Raw genomic sequence first — 14,284 nt, forward strand, 5'->3', positions numbered from 1 at the left:
TACCATCAGCTATAGAGGAATACAAATCCCAGCAATACATTATAGAGCACCATGTGGGGGAGTGCAGGCTTACCTGAGCAGTCTTCCAGCAACTTACTTCTACCCGCGTCCCTGTGCCGATCGTGGGCGGCCGGTGAGCGTGAGGCATGGAGGAGGTGCTGCGTGTGGAGCGTAGATGCGGCCGGGCGGGTCTGGCAGCAGCGAGCGTGAGGTGGGGAGGAGGTGTGGCGCGCAGCGTGTGTGGAGCCGTGAACAGGGTCAACCAATCAGAAGCTGATTAATCGATGATTGAAAAAGTTGACAACTTTTTCAATAATCGATTATAATCGATTATGTCGATTAGTTGTTGCAGCCCTAGTTTTGAAGGTCTTATTAAATAATTGGGTCGATAATGTGCAAAATAATGTGGAAAATTGGTCTGGCATTCAAAGGGTTAAATGTTATGGCCCTGTTCTTAATTAAGGTGTATGTGATCCCTAACAATTAACTAACAATTAACTGATCATTTTAGATTAGTGTTATTAAAGGTATAGCACCAACAATTTTACACATCACTTTACATACTGTACATTCACATCAGTCCGTACCCTTAAGGAATATACAGTCTAAGGTTCTTATTTCACATGCATGCATACACTAGGGCCAATTTACACAGGAGCCAATTAAACTACCTGTATGTCTTTGTAGTGTGGGAGGAATCTGAAGTACCCGGAGGAAACCCACACAAGCACAGGGAGAAATGCAAACTTCATGCAGATAGTGGCCTAATCAGGATAGAAACCAGGGACCCCAGTGCTGTAAGACAGAAGCGCTAACCACTAAGCCAGATGTACTTGGCACAAGGTACATTGCTCACAGGATTATTTCTATCCAGACACTCAAATTCGACCACCATAAAGGTAATCTACTACAGCTGATTGCACAGTCCTCTCTGTTTTCTGGTTCCTCTCTGTTAAGGTGCCCATACACCTTACGACCATCGCAAGACTTTTGTCTTGCGATGGTCGTATGCTTCTTGAAGGCCCGTACGATCTGCCCACCGTGGACGGGCAGATCGTACTTGCGATCATCGAAAGCCCGCCCCGCTGAGGGGCGGGCTTCCGATGACGGCAATGCAGAACGGGCAGTGTGCGCGTGATATGGGCACCTTTACGAGCTAACTGTGTTTTACAGTATCTCCATTCATTTTAAGCTGAGGAGTGTATCAGTTTGAATTCCTTGCATAATCATGCTAAAGAAAAGGGCATTATCTTATACAATAATAGGGTTATCACAAAGCTGCCGAAGGCAGCCGAGCGAATAATCGACCCGAAGTGAAGTGAGCCGAATGCTGTTTTTGCGGCATTCGGCTCGGCACCTCCTTGGTACCGAGCAGAATAGAAAAACAGTGAAAAAAGTTACATAGTTACATAGTATTTGGGGTTGAATAAAGACATACGTCCATCAAGTCCAACCCATATAGGTCCACGCATCATCTCATTCTTAGGGATACTGGTATCCCTGGATATTACAGTCCCTCAAGAAATTGTCCCAACGTTTCTTGAACAAATCTACACTCTTGGCTGAAATCACTGCCGATGACAGTGAGTTCCAGACCTTAACCGCTCTTACTGTAAAGAACCCTCTTCGCCCATTGTGCTGGAATTTTTTCTCCACCAACTTTAGGTGGTGGCCTCTAGTCTTTGTAATGGAGTTAATCTCAAACAGTTTGTTGCCAATGTTGCTGTCACCATTGAACATCTTGTACATGAAAATCATATCCCCCCTTAATCTCCTTAATTCCAGCGTAAACATGTTTCAGTTTGTGCTCTACAATGACCCCCAAATCTTTTTCGATGTCTGACTTCCCTAGCGGCATACCCATGATTGTATAGCCTATTTGTTTATTTTTATGTCCAAAGTACATTACTTTGCATTTATCAACATTAAACCTCATCTGCCATAGTATTGCCCACTCCCCTATTTTATCCAAGTCCTCCTGCAATGTTATATTGTCACGATCCGTTTCTAGTACCCTCTAGTTGGGGGAAAAAGTTTGGGGGAAAAAGATTTACAAATATAAATAAATGTTAAAAATAAATAAAGATTAAAAAAATCAAAGATTATTTTAAAAAAAACAATTGGGCGGAGCTAGCAGTGACAGCTAGCTCTGCCCAACTGTTTCCTATTGGGCAGGACCTGCTAGAATCAGTAACGTCATGGCCGGCTCCGCCAAGTTGTCATTGTTTAATGACAGTTCAGCATTCCCAGGTAACCTGGGGACGCAGATCTGTCATTGCAACTGGGCGGAGCCAACATGAGATCACTGCTGGCTCCTCCCAGCTGTCAGTTGCAAGGCTTTCGGCCCGCTTCGGGTTTCACTTCGGCTCAAGCGAGCCGAAGCATTTGCCTTCGGCTCGGCTGAGCCGCTCGGCCAGCTTCAGTGAATAGCCCCTACAGCAGCCCTTCAGTTCTACTGAACTGAAGGGCTCCGGCGGCCAAAGTTAGCCTAAGGATCAGCCGGAGCTATGGCTGATCCTTCGGCTAGCTTTGTGAATAACCCTTTAAATAACCTGTGGAAGACACCATACACAGCTAAGATCAATACCTCCCATCCGTGCTAATCAGTGCAGATGGAGGAATCTCTCCTGCTTGCTATTGTATTCAGACAGTTGTATTCAGACTGATTGACTACAGCCACTGTTTGGCTGACAATTTTCCACCCAGCACCTTCTGTTTTATATTTGTTACATGTCTCTCATTCACATACCATAACTTTTATTTTTTTTAATTACAATTTTTTTAAATTAAGTACATGTTCTATTCTGAAAAATAACTTGATGTCTGTACTGAGTTTTGCTCTGGAATGCAAGGGTGGCTGGGCAGGTTAATGTTAACATAAGTAACCCTGTCTGTACTGTGCTGACAGATCTCAATACCACTTGTAATCTAGATTTGAGCAATGTCTGTTTTAACAAAGAAGCATTGTATGTTAATGAGAGGAAGCTAAGTCTGTCCCTAGTCTTTCTATGGGGACAGACAGAGTTTCATGTCACATGGAAATTGAGGGAGAAGCTTGCAAACGCCTGCTACACAGAGACATCTGAACGCTAAGACATTTTTTTTATTATTATTTTTCATGATGCTGTGTGAATGGGAACACATAGCAAACATACTGTATCGAGGGGTTTTCTCACATTTGACTGCAAAAGTGTAAATACAGTCTGGGTTTGACTATGCTTTCTAGTCTGTGAAGATGTTTGCTGTTAATGGTTGAATTACGTGACAGCCATTCATATATATCTGTGACAAAAATAACGTGAGCATGTTGTAAATACCTCAGTACATACCAGTTTACATTCTACACTGAGTTGGGTACTTGAGGGTTTAGGAATCTGTCACCAAGATAAAGAACGCTTGGACATGCAGCAAATCACAGGTTAGATAAAGTAACATGTTTCTGCTGAGGTGGGCAGTGTCCAGAAAAAATAGTGCAATGTAATAGAAAATTCATTTCTGGTGAAGGCACGCTGAATGACTGTCACTGCTGTGTCAGTAGAGTTCACAGAAATAACTCACCAGACCTGTGCATCCCAACACATGAAGAGGTCAAACGCACTTCTATATTGTCTACCAGAAGTGGACTGACCAAGGCACCCTGCACTTCCCCACTTATATATATATATATCTGTATATTGCTGTTCATCTAAGAAGCCCAAAAAGTGGGGAAGTGCAGGGGGCCTTGGTCAGTCCACTTCTGGTAGACAATATAGAATATATATATATCTGCATATTGCTGTTCATCTAAGAAGCCCAAAAAGTGGGGAAGTGCAGGGTGCCTTGGTCAGTATATATATATAAAAATTTAAGAAAAGGGCAGCTCGGGTTCCAATGCTCATTTTGATGCAGAGCTTTACTCCACAGTATTTCAGTTTGCTTACAAAATGTGCTTAGCGCCACTCAGCCTAGAAGACTGAGGAGATACAAAGAAGGAAGGGCCCCATCCTCTGAGGGGGTGTCATCATGGTGCTCTTTATTAGTAGTAACACAATTGTTGCAGTCATGCTAAAAACTTGTACTGCTCAGTAGAAAAACAAACTCACTAGACCTATGACACCACCATTATATTAGGTCATAGAGTGCTTTTGAGAGCTGCCTCAAATTCCTAGAACAGGGGACATCACATCTCCCTGCAGCACCATTCTCTGACTCTCCAGCTAAAGTAGATCTCACCCCTGAATGCCAAGAGGAATGTATGCTCTCAAGTTTGTAATATCTCCCACCGAAGCAACCATGGACAGTGGCGACTCTAGGAACAATATGTAGGGGGGGCACATAAGATACAACAGTCAAATCTGGGGGGGCACTAATAATATTAAAAACCAGCATAATAAAAACATGAAGATATAAACGCAGGTTGCACATGAACAAGAGAATGCCAGCAGATGTACGCCCATCTTTCCAATGATCGTTTGAAAAAATGATGCATAGACTTACAATTTCTCCAGTCTGTATTGTAATCATCCATGCTGTAACATGTTGGCATTGATTTACTAAAGGCAAATCGGCCGTTCATTTTGAAGGGGAATTTTCAATATGCATGGAAATATTCCTATAGTGTAGTGAATGTAGTAAAAATGTACTTTGCAAAGAATACCCAATCATGTGCAAGGAAAGTAAAAAAGAACGTATGATTGCTTGCACATGATTGGATGATGGAAGTCAACAGAGCTTCACCTCATTAACTAAGCTTAGGGGAAATTCCCTTGCAAAGAGAACAGCCTATTCACCTTTAGAAAATTAACCATTTAGACACCCAATTGAAAAACTTTATCTATCAGTATCAGAAAATATAATTGACTTTGACTATATGTTTATTTTGTTTTTTCATGATTATTCTCCTGTCTATTACGTCTCTTGGGCATACAGATTACTTACATATATCGGATTGTTTGTTACCCTGCTCTACGCGATTTAAAGTAGGGGTTAAAATAAAAAAAGAAAATATAATTTGTTTATAGTATAGTCAGGGCTCAAAATTTCCACTCGCCCCCTCGCAATTGGCGAGTGAAAATTGCGTGGGAAATCTGCCTAGGGCAGCACGAAACCTAAATACACCGCTGCTCCTCGGCCGCTCTATAGCGGCAGCGGCTGATGAGAAGAGAGAACTGACACGGCGATCGCTGCTGTTGGAGTAGAATCAGTGCCGCACTGTAGCTGTCCTTACTCCGGTGTTCTATCGAAAGCTCACTGCACAGAGCTCCAGTGTTTCTGAGCACCAGAGGTAGTTAGAGATCTCAATGAGTTGGAGCTTTCGATAGAACACCGGATCCTGCAGCTTCCTCCGCCCACCTCAGCTGCCATAGGCTGGGAGGAAGACTGCAGAGCTGCTACTGGCTGGAAGGACAGCACGGGGGAAGCAGGTCACCTGGGACATGGAGGATACATTGCTTTTTTCTGCATTACACTGCTGGCCTCTGTACTCTGCATCACACCACTGGCCTCTGCACTCTGCATTGTTACTGATCTCTGTTCTCTGTGTCACACCACTGACCTGGCGGAGTTAAGGGCGGGGCACGGTAGGGGTCAGGTGGGGCGACTGGTGGCGAGTAACTCTTAAGGCCTGGCTAGTAGCTCAGGACTTGAAATTTTGAGCCCTGGTATAGTCATAGTATATTCATATGTAGAGCGTGGCTAACATTACCTCCACATCAGGGATACCAACCACCAACAGGAAAAGTTTGAAGAGGAAGGAGACCAAGCGTGTCATATGACAGGCCTGAAGACTTTGGAAAAAGATAAGTAATATATTTTCAGATAATTTCAAAAAAACAACATAACATACGTTGGGGGTTGTGTACTTTGGGATGAGGGTCTGTTGGTAGAGTTGGACTATAACCTGGCTAGGTCTTGTTAACAATACAGGTGTAGTGGTTAGTGTATAGTGGTTTGTAAATATTTTCTGGTTATGATCAGGACCTAAAAAAATTATAATTAAAAAAAAAAGTTCCCTCTAATTTACTCTGTAAGTATAAAAAAAATTCCTATGAGTATGATGTACATTTTAGAATGAAGGTGAAATAGAACACTTTGCCTTCCCACAGCAGTTCCATTGACATTCTATTCTGGATTATGTTTATGTAGGAGAGATTAATGTATGGAAGACTCATAACCAAATGAGTAATTTACATTCAAACTGGAAATCCTCTTTATACATAAAATAGTATATTCAGTAGTTTTTTTGTTATTCTATGTAAATGTATTATTCTTTTAAAAAAATATTAAACATTTTTATTTGCAGAGTAAAATACTTCCGGCTGTAGGAACAAGAACTGCTTTATTGGATCACTGGCCGCTCACTGCTGGAAACTAATAAATAATTTAACATCACTGAGTATGACAGTCTACCCGGGATTCCTGTATCTATTCCAGGAACGTGGTTCAGGATGATAGCACAAATCAATTACAACACATTACTGTACGCTGAGTTTTGTCACTGAACAAAATCCCATTATCATTATAGTGAGGTGAATGAAACCATAACAAGTAGGAGAAAGACTCATACTGACCAGTGTGAATAGTGCTTAAAAGCACAGCTTGTAATATAAAGTATTATAAACAAATAAACGAGAAGATGCTAATGTAACTGCTTTGAAAATGTAATCTGCCCTCACATGCTAAGATCAGACCACCCATACCGCCAAGGGGTTGGATTTCAGCTGCTTGATGTTTTTGGATTTGGCCAAAAACCTAAGAATGATCAAATCTGGCAATTCAAGGCTTTCCACACCTGAGCCAAACCTCTGAATATCTAGAGTCAAACAATAATCAGATACACAGGTAGACAATAGTTCAGCAGGAGTTTCCATCCAGATCTACTGGCTATCTTCAATATATTGTTCAAACAGATTAGGATTAGGTTTAAAGTTTGCTGAAACCTTACTTTGTCATATATGGTAAAATTTCTCTTGATGGAAGAAAACCATGACTCTTTGTTTAATTATTATAATTACAGAAAAAGAGAACAGTGAGTAAGTATGCTGAATGAAAAAGTCTTATAGTATAGAGGGTTAGTGGGTTAGGGCACAGAACACCCAAAAAGCAACACCAGTTACACAGAAAAGGACCTTAAAGGCGAACTATGGGGTCAGTGTTTTTCCCCATAGTTCTCCTTAGGGTAACGGGAGGACACAAACTAGCATCCTCCCGTTACCCTAAGCTCAGTATACCGCAAGCTACCCGCCCCCTCCCCCGTCTGTTCTGCCAGTCAGCGCTGGCAGATCGGAGCGGGGAGGGAGGAATCCAGCCCCTCCCCCTGCCACGGCAGAGAGCCGTGACACGATCGAGAGGTGAGCGAACCCGGTATGTGTTCGCTCACCTCCCGATCTACTGAGCCGACCTGTGACAGTCTCATTGTCACAGGTCGGCTAGAACTATGAGGTGAGTGGAAATCACTCATCTCATAGTTCTCCTTTAAGCCAAGACCAATACTCTGTGTTCTTCAGACCTTGAGACTCTAATTAGATGCAGTTTACAGCTCCCTGGATCAGCCACTAGACTTCCTGTAGTGTTCAAGCATTCACCTCGTTCTTTGAAACACTATTTGGCAGATGAACTTCCTTCTTGGTGCTCCCATCCCAGGTTCCAGCTTCACTCGTTCTGGGCAACACCTCCAGCAAGAAAATGCAAGCTAGTGAGCCCCAAATCCAAGCCTTCCTTCTAAAGCACATAAGTTCTCCCCAAGCAACTGGCCTGGGAGGGGTTTAACATCATACAGGTCTTCCCCAGGCAAATCCTGGGAGGCAAGAGAGCTTTCAGAAGATTCTCCCAACCTTTTTCCATAATGAACCGCTGGCAATAAACCTTCTAGTGGTTGGCCAGGGGGAGATAAATATTCAGAAGCTAGAAATATTGTACCCTCTTATACTATTGCCAGGGACCCAACTCAGCAGCAGGAAGAAGCAAGCTTGGAGCAGGACTAGGCTAGGCTAGGACTGAAACTAACAATTTTTTTCATAGTTGGCCAATTATTTTTTCGATTAATCATATAAAAAATGAAAATTTATACCATCTTTAATTTAAAATAAAATACACAAATGTTTATTTCAGAATAAAACTGCATGCACGAATTTTTGCAATCGTACAACACTGGAACGTGGGGCAATTGTGGTACCACGCGTTCTAATGCAGGCAATCCCACTGCGGGCGGGAGTCATGTCCCGTAGCAGAATTTTTTAATGCTTGTATGTATTATATAAGGCATTTTAATAAGTTTCATGGATTTAAAATAATCTGAATTGAAAAATTACAAACCAACATAATAAAATTACCAAACTTTTTTAAAATAACACACTAAAATTGGACAAAAAATACTATTATATATAAAATTGTAATATAAGCCTGGTCATCAGTTTAGAGCTAGCCATGAATATTGAGAATTATTGCTCTCACTCTGGCGCACGTGGCAATATCTGACATGTATTACGCAATCGTCATTTTTGTACGTAGGTGCACCAAACTTGTGTTTCTGTTCCTATGAACACATTTGTGGGGGTGGGGGACTTTACATTTTTATTTTTGGGTATTTTTAAATGTATTTTATTTACCTTTATTTTTTTTAACTTTTTTTTTTTACTTCATTGCTATCACATTGAGGGGCTCACAAGCCCCTTATGTGATAGCACATTGGAGATGACAAGTTCACTACAAGGTGACATTGAGTCTATGAGACCCCAAGGGTCGCCTTTCCACTTCAAAGGAGATATTTAAGCACACATGGCTTGAATAGCTTCAGCCAGGGTATGTAAACACAGCAGGCAGTGGGTGTGTGCAATAGCCAGCCTGCTATTGGCTATTGCAATTTGAAATAGCCAATAGCAGGCTGACTATTGGACCTGCCTGCTATCAATCAGAAAAGGAGCTAAAGGAAAAGCACCTAAAAGGAGAAAGTTCTCTTTCAAGTCCTCCTCTACTGATTGACAGCAGGCAGTGGGCGAGTGCAACAGCCAGCCTGCTTTTGGCTATTTCAAAATGCAATAGCCAATAGCAGACTGGCTATTGCACACACCCACTGCCTCCGAGCCTCTCCAACCCATCCAGCACCGCCGCACTGTGTCCTGACCCTGGCATCTCTCTTTCCCTAGTGCCTGACAGCCAGTCTGTGTCCCTTTCCGATGCCCACCTCTGCTGATACAGGCAAGGGAGAGCAGCGTAATCAGAGGTGACAGACTGCAGCGGGCAGTAGAGCAGCAGCTCAGAGGCAAGTCAGTGGTGTCAGCAGTAGGGGGTGTGTCGATGGGTCAATGGGAATGGCTGAGCAAAGTAGCAATGGTCAGAGGGGGTGGGGTTAATGGAGAGTAGAGTTGCGGCAGCGGGTGGTGTTGGAAGGCTGAGCAGAGTTGCTAGGGAATGGATGAGAAGAGTTGAGGGGGGGGGGGGGGGGGGGGGTTGGGGCTGCTGAGCTGACTCAACTAATCGGAATTGTTGGCGACGATTCTCATAATGGATTATTATTGATTTTCACGTTTAGTTGTTGCAGCCCTAGTGGCTACTTTGCAATGCACACATGGACTGTGGAGAACAAAAGTAGACACCCTCCAGAAAGGACAGTGTCAGCACCAATTCAGATATGATTTTATCATATGATGTTATTTAATGTAGGGGGTTTAATTGACAACCTAGCTTTAGGTTCTAGGTGCTGTGCTAAAAAAATGGGGGCAACCAATAGTGGAAAAACTGCATCTCAGGGGTTCAATGATTTTGCACTCGTTCATTCCAACCTGAACAATTCATACTTGCTAGTGGTTTCTGTGAATAGTGGCAAAGTAAAGGATTGCCTTACAGGCCAATTGAAATAAATGTCACACATGTTATCTGTACCTGTACCTTTGCATGTTATGATTTGTATTTTTTTGTTACAAAATACCTTGAAATATTGCTTTATAAATAAAAAGAATCTGTCTGAGGCTGTAAATAAAATGACCTAAAACTACTATTCTAATATTGTAAAAAGCTGATTGAAAAGGATCATAGAGTATCTTTTCCCAAGTGATTTGATATGTTCAAATCTAAAGAGTAAAACTTCATAGCAGTTATAACAGCCGCTGTATACAAATCATTTTTTTTTTTCTGTGCAGTTAGCCCCCTTTTCTGTCCCGCCAAGCCACACAACAAAGAGCGAGCCTCCATTTTCAAAGTCTCAAATACTTCCCCTATAGAGACTCCGTTGAGCTTTATGTGTCTAACTTCTGAATGGTACAGTACAAGCAATATGATACTGTCAGATCTGCAAATATTTGACTTTGTGTCAGTTTGCTCTGCTCTCATGTTAGCCTCCAGTGTGTGACTCATGAGTTCACCCTTTTGACACACCAGATGTTTTGCAAGGGAATTATGAAAATTCAATATTACAAAAAAAAAGGCGTTTACATATAAAAACTAAAATATTGCAGCTTTTCTTTATTGGAAAATATAACTTAAAGCAGAAAATTTATATATATAATTGATGCCCCATTTGTTGGACATCTGGAATTCAGCAGTGGGATCATGTAACATCTGTCTGATCAGAACTCTGCCTCTGGATCAGTTTTAGCTGTAATCACACTGTCATCCAGCCAGTAAAATACATCAGCTTTGACAAATGTAAATGATTGTAGTATCAGCATAGTGAATGGTCACAAGTCTCATACTGACCTATGAATAATATATATGCACTTGTGCCCACACTATCTACATGTAAGTCTGTAGAGGGATTGCATCATATCGGAGCAGCTATAAGCCTGTGCATACAAGTATATAGAAGCACTTTATATAGAAGCACTACATTTAGGAGAATGCAACTAATCATTCACTGGGGCATTGCTATATAGCAAACATATTTACCCTTCAAGGTTCACCAATATGAAAGAATTAGTTATATTTCACTATTCATTCTATAAGGAAGCATGGTGAGGAGCAAATATCTGCACTACCTGTAATGTATACACATTCCTATTGAAAAAGTGGGGGAAATGATCTCTATGAGGGAGCTGAACATTGAAGTATCCTTATCGGTGGTATATCTTCCTGCCTATGGCCAAATCACGCTACCTGCACCCAGCTTTTGTAAATCTTCAACTACCGGCAATAAGACTGAATAAAATGTATCCTGGCAGGTGTTTTCTCAATCAGGACAATTAGCATTCAAGTAATCCTGACACTTACTAAGAAAAAAAGGAATTCATAATCAGATTTAATGTTATTCCCTAATATATCTGTCCTTTAGAATTCAGTAATAGTGTAAGGTAAAGATATTACCTGGCAAGGTCCAGGAATGAGTCCACTGTCTCCTTATTGGTGCTGATAGTGGTTTCAATGCCCAGGGCATTAGAGTTCAGAGCACTTGCCCCAGCCCCTGGTTTAATTATGAAGCCCAAGGCTATAGCTAACCCTGAAGCCATGAGAGTGGTCACCAAGAAGTAAGCCACAGCGATGCCACCCAACTTGCCCAGTGACCTGGTATCCAGACTGGCAGCCCCAGAGATCAAGCTGCACACAACCAGTGGCAGAATAATCATCTTCAGCATCCTCAGCAGCATCTCTCCAGGGAAGGCAAAGTAGGTCATCTGAGCCTTGGTCAAGTTCATGGTCCTCACTGCTGTGCCCAGTCCAACCCCTACCAGCACTCCAGATACTGTGAGGATGACAATGGCATTCTTCTTCAGGAACTGAGCACATTTTCTCCCTGCACTTTTCTTTGCAGCTTTGCCAGTTTCCTCCATTGGGTATACTGTGAAATCAGGGTACTTGTCAATGTGGCCGTTGGCTTCGCAGGGCTTCTCCATAACTGGTGATAGTTTAGTGTGCAGGTGATGATCAGTGCTGGGAGCTGGCTGCGCTGTGTTGGGTGTGAGAGGGGCAGACACACAATGGAAGAGAAGGAGCTGCTGTCAGTGCTTTGTGTTCTCTCTGGCTGCAGACTCTCTGCTCTACTCTACTGTAGGGATCTCACAGCCACTATAAAAGCTGCAGCTGATGCAACAGACCTTCCTCCTCTCCCTCCCACCCGAGACTGTGTCTGTATAGCCCTCCCTCCTGGCCCCTGTCTGTGCCAAATCTCCCTTATCATCACCCCTCTATTTCTTTCTCCACTGTCTGGCTCTCTGCCCTCTCTCATATGCAATGCCCAGCTACATCCAGACAAGTGACAGAATAGCTAAGCAAGGCAGGTTCTGGAGCAGTGTGTTAGGGAACCAAGAGAGGCACTGGAGCAATAGGGATCCAAAGAAGACCCTGTTGCAGTGCATTAGGGTACCAAGGCAGGCACTGGAGCAGTCCATTAGGGTACCAAGGCAGGTACTGGAACAGTGTGTTATGGTACCAAGGTAGGCACTGGAGCAGTGCATTAGGGAACCAAAGAGGGCACTGCAGCAGTGCATTAGGGTGCCAAGGCAGACTCTGGATCATTGTGTTAGGTTGTCAAGACAGGCACTGAGGCAGTGCGTTAGGGTACCAAGACAGGTACTGGAGCAGGTTGTTACGGTACCAAGGCAGGCTCTGGAGCAGTGTGTTAGGATGCCAAGGCAGGCCCAGGAGCAGTGTGTTAGGGTATCAAGACAAGCATTGTGGCAGTGCATCGGGGTACCAAGGCAGGCACTGGAGCAGTGCGTTAGTGTATCAAGGCAGGCACTGGGGCAGCGTGCTAGCATACCAAGGTAGGCACTGTGGCAGCGTGTTAGCATGTCAAGACAGGCACTGGGACTTCATGTTAGGATTCTATGTGAGGCTCTGAAGCAGTTTGTTAGGGTAGCCAGTGATGGGAACCTGCACTGCCCACTTCTTTATTAGAGAGTGGAAGCATTCCTTTATGCTGAAAGATACACGGAGCTCAATACTGCTCTTTGTACATCATTTATCGCCTTGTTGCATCATTCCTCTACAGATGTGCACAACGTCTGAAATGAGAGTGTTGATTTGCATTTACATCTTTCACAGGGGATTGAAGCAGAACCCAGTATCCCTGCTAAGTAATACTGTTGTAAAACTATTGTTCCTAATGCTGATTAGAGATGAATGAAATAAAGTTTTCAATCCTTATATTTTAGCAGAAATCAAGAGAATTTCTAATCGACGCCTAATATCACCTTAAAGAGAACCTGTCACCATTAGTATGCCATCACATAGGGGGCTTGTAATCCCCTGTATGTGATAGAAATTAAGTAAAGTAAAAACAAGAAAAATTACATAAAATACATGTAAAAAATGTAGGCACGGGCTCAGAGACACACTTTGGATAGGTGGCAGATATCAGACACATACATGCAGCAAAATAATGACTGCTTCTGAATTGGGGTCCTCTGTAATCAATATTCACCAGCCCCAGCTTTTATACAGTGCTATAGTCTAAAGCAGCATTCTACAAAAGAAGGCAGACTGCAGGTACTATCAGAGAGCAATGAATTGCATAGGACATATAGAATAGTAGAATATCAAAAGTATATGCCATATACTGCTTATACCGTATTTCTACTATTCTATATGACCTATGCAATTCATTGCTCTCTGATAATACCTGCAGTCTGCCTTCTTTTGTAGATTGCTGCTTGGGTTCAGAATATAGCACTTTATAAAAGCTGGGCCTGTCACCTGTATCATACTGCCACCCCTGGGCCCCTCATTCGTGTCATGAGCCTGCCTGCCCCCGTGTTCTCCTCAACTTTGAAGATAGTCTCCGAGTTGTAGTTTCAGGTAAGCTCTTTGAAGAGCTCTGAGTTGGGGGTGATCTTGCCCTCATGCTTTCCACTGGCCCCCGGGGTATTCTCAGGCACGTTGGGGCTAAACTGTTTGTAGGAGAGCGGGGTGAGCTTGGTCTCCTGCCCACCACCCTGCCCAGGCCGCAGCCTTGCAAAACCGAGCTAAGGAGCAGCAAGGTGCTGCCGAGCGGCAACATGATCGAGAGCAGCTGCATGGGGCGTCCGGGCTCTCCGGGGCTGTGGATCACATGAGCTCCATAAGCAATCAGCACGCCGCCAGCCATATGTGAACGGGGGTAATGAGTGTGTGGGCAAGCACACCCCATGCGCACGCCTATGTTGTCCTTGCTTCTGGATGGTGACTAATTTTGTTCCCAATGGTCCCTGTGTGTGTTATAAAGTAGCCACCGCTCCAAGCTCGCTCCTGTGATGGACTACAGTCTCACGTTTAGTTTACCTATTTGTATTGAGATTGTAGTCCTTCACAGGAGCAAGCTTGGAGCAATGGCTAATTTACATCACACACAGGGACCATGGGGAACAAAAATAGCCACCCTCCAGAAGGAAGGACAGTG

The 14,284-nt window shown here is 43.2% G+C and overlaps 1 protein-coding gene across 2 annotated transcripts in view; it reads right to left on the reverse strand.

Moving 5' to 3' along the window:
• Window positions 1-11,815, reverse strand: part of SLC1A4 (solute carrier family 1 member 4) — a 35,926-nt gene extending 24,111 nt beyond the window's left edge. For both annotated transcript variants that reach the window (XM_018555669.1, XM_018555662.1), the window contains exon 1: window positions 11,275-11,815. In XM_018555669.1, the coding sequence (XP_018411171.1) occupies window positions 11,275-11,801 (527 nt within the window). In that variant the 5' untranslated portion in view covers window positions 11,802-11,815. The remainder of the gene's footprint in view (window positions 1-11,274) is intronic.
• Window positions 11,816-14,284: the final 2,469 nt, after the last annotated feature.

The sequence above is a fragment of the Nanorana parkeri genome, unplaced genomic scaffold, assembly GCF_000935625.1.
Source record: "Nanorana parkeri isolate BGI_ZX_2015 unplaced genomic scaffold, ASM93562v1 scaffold11, whole genome shotgun sequence".
Classification (NCBI taxonomy): domain Eukaryota; kingdom Metazoa; phylum Chordata; class Amphibia; order Anura; family Dicroglossidae; genus Nanorana; species Nanorana parkeri.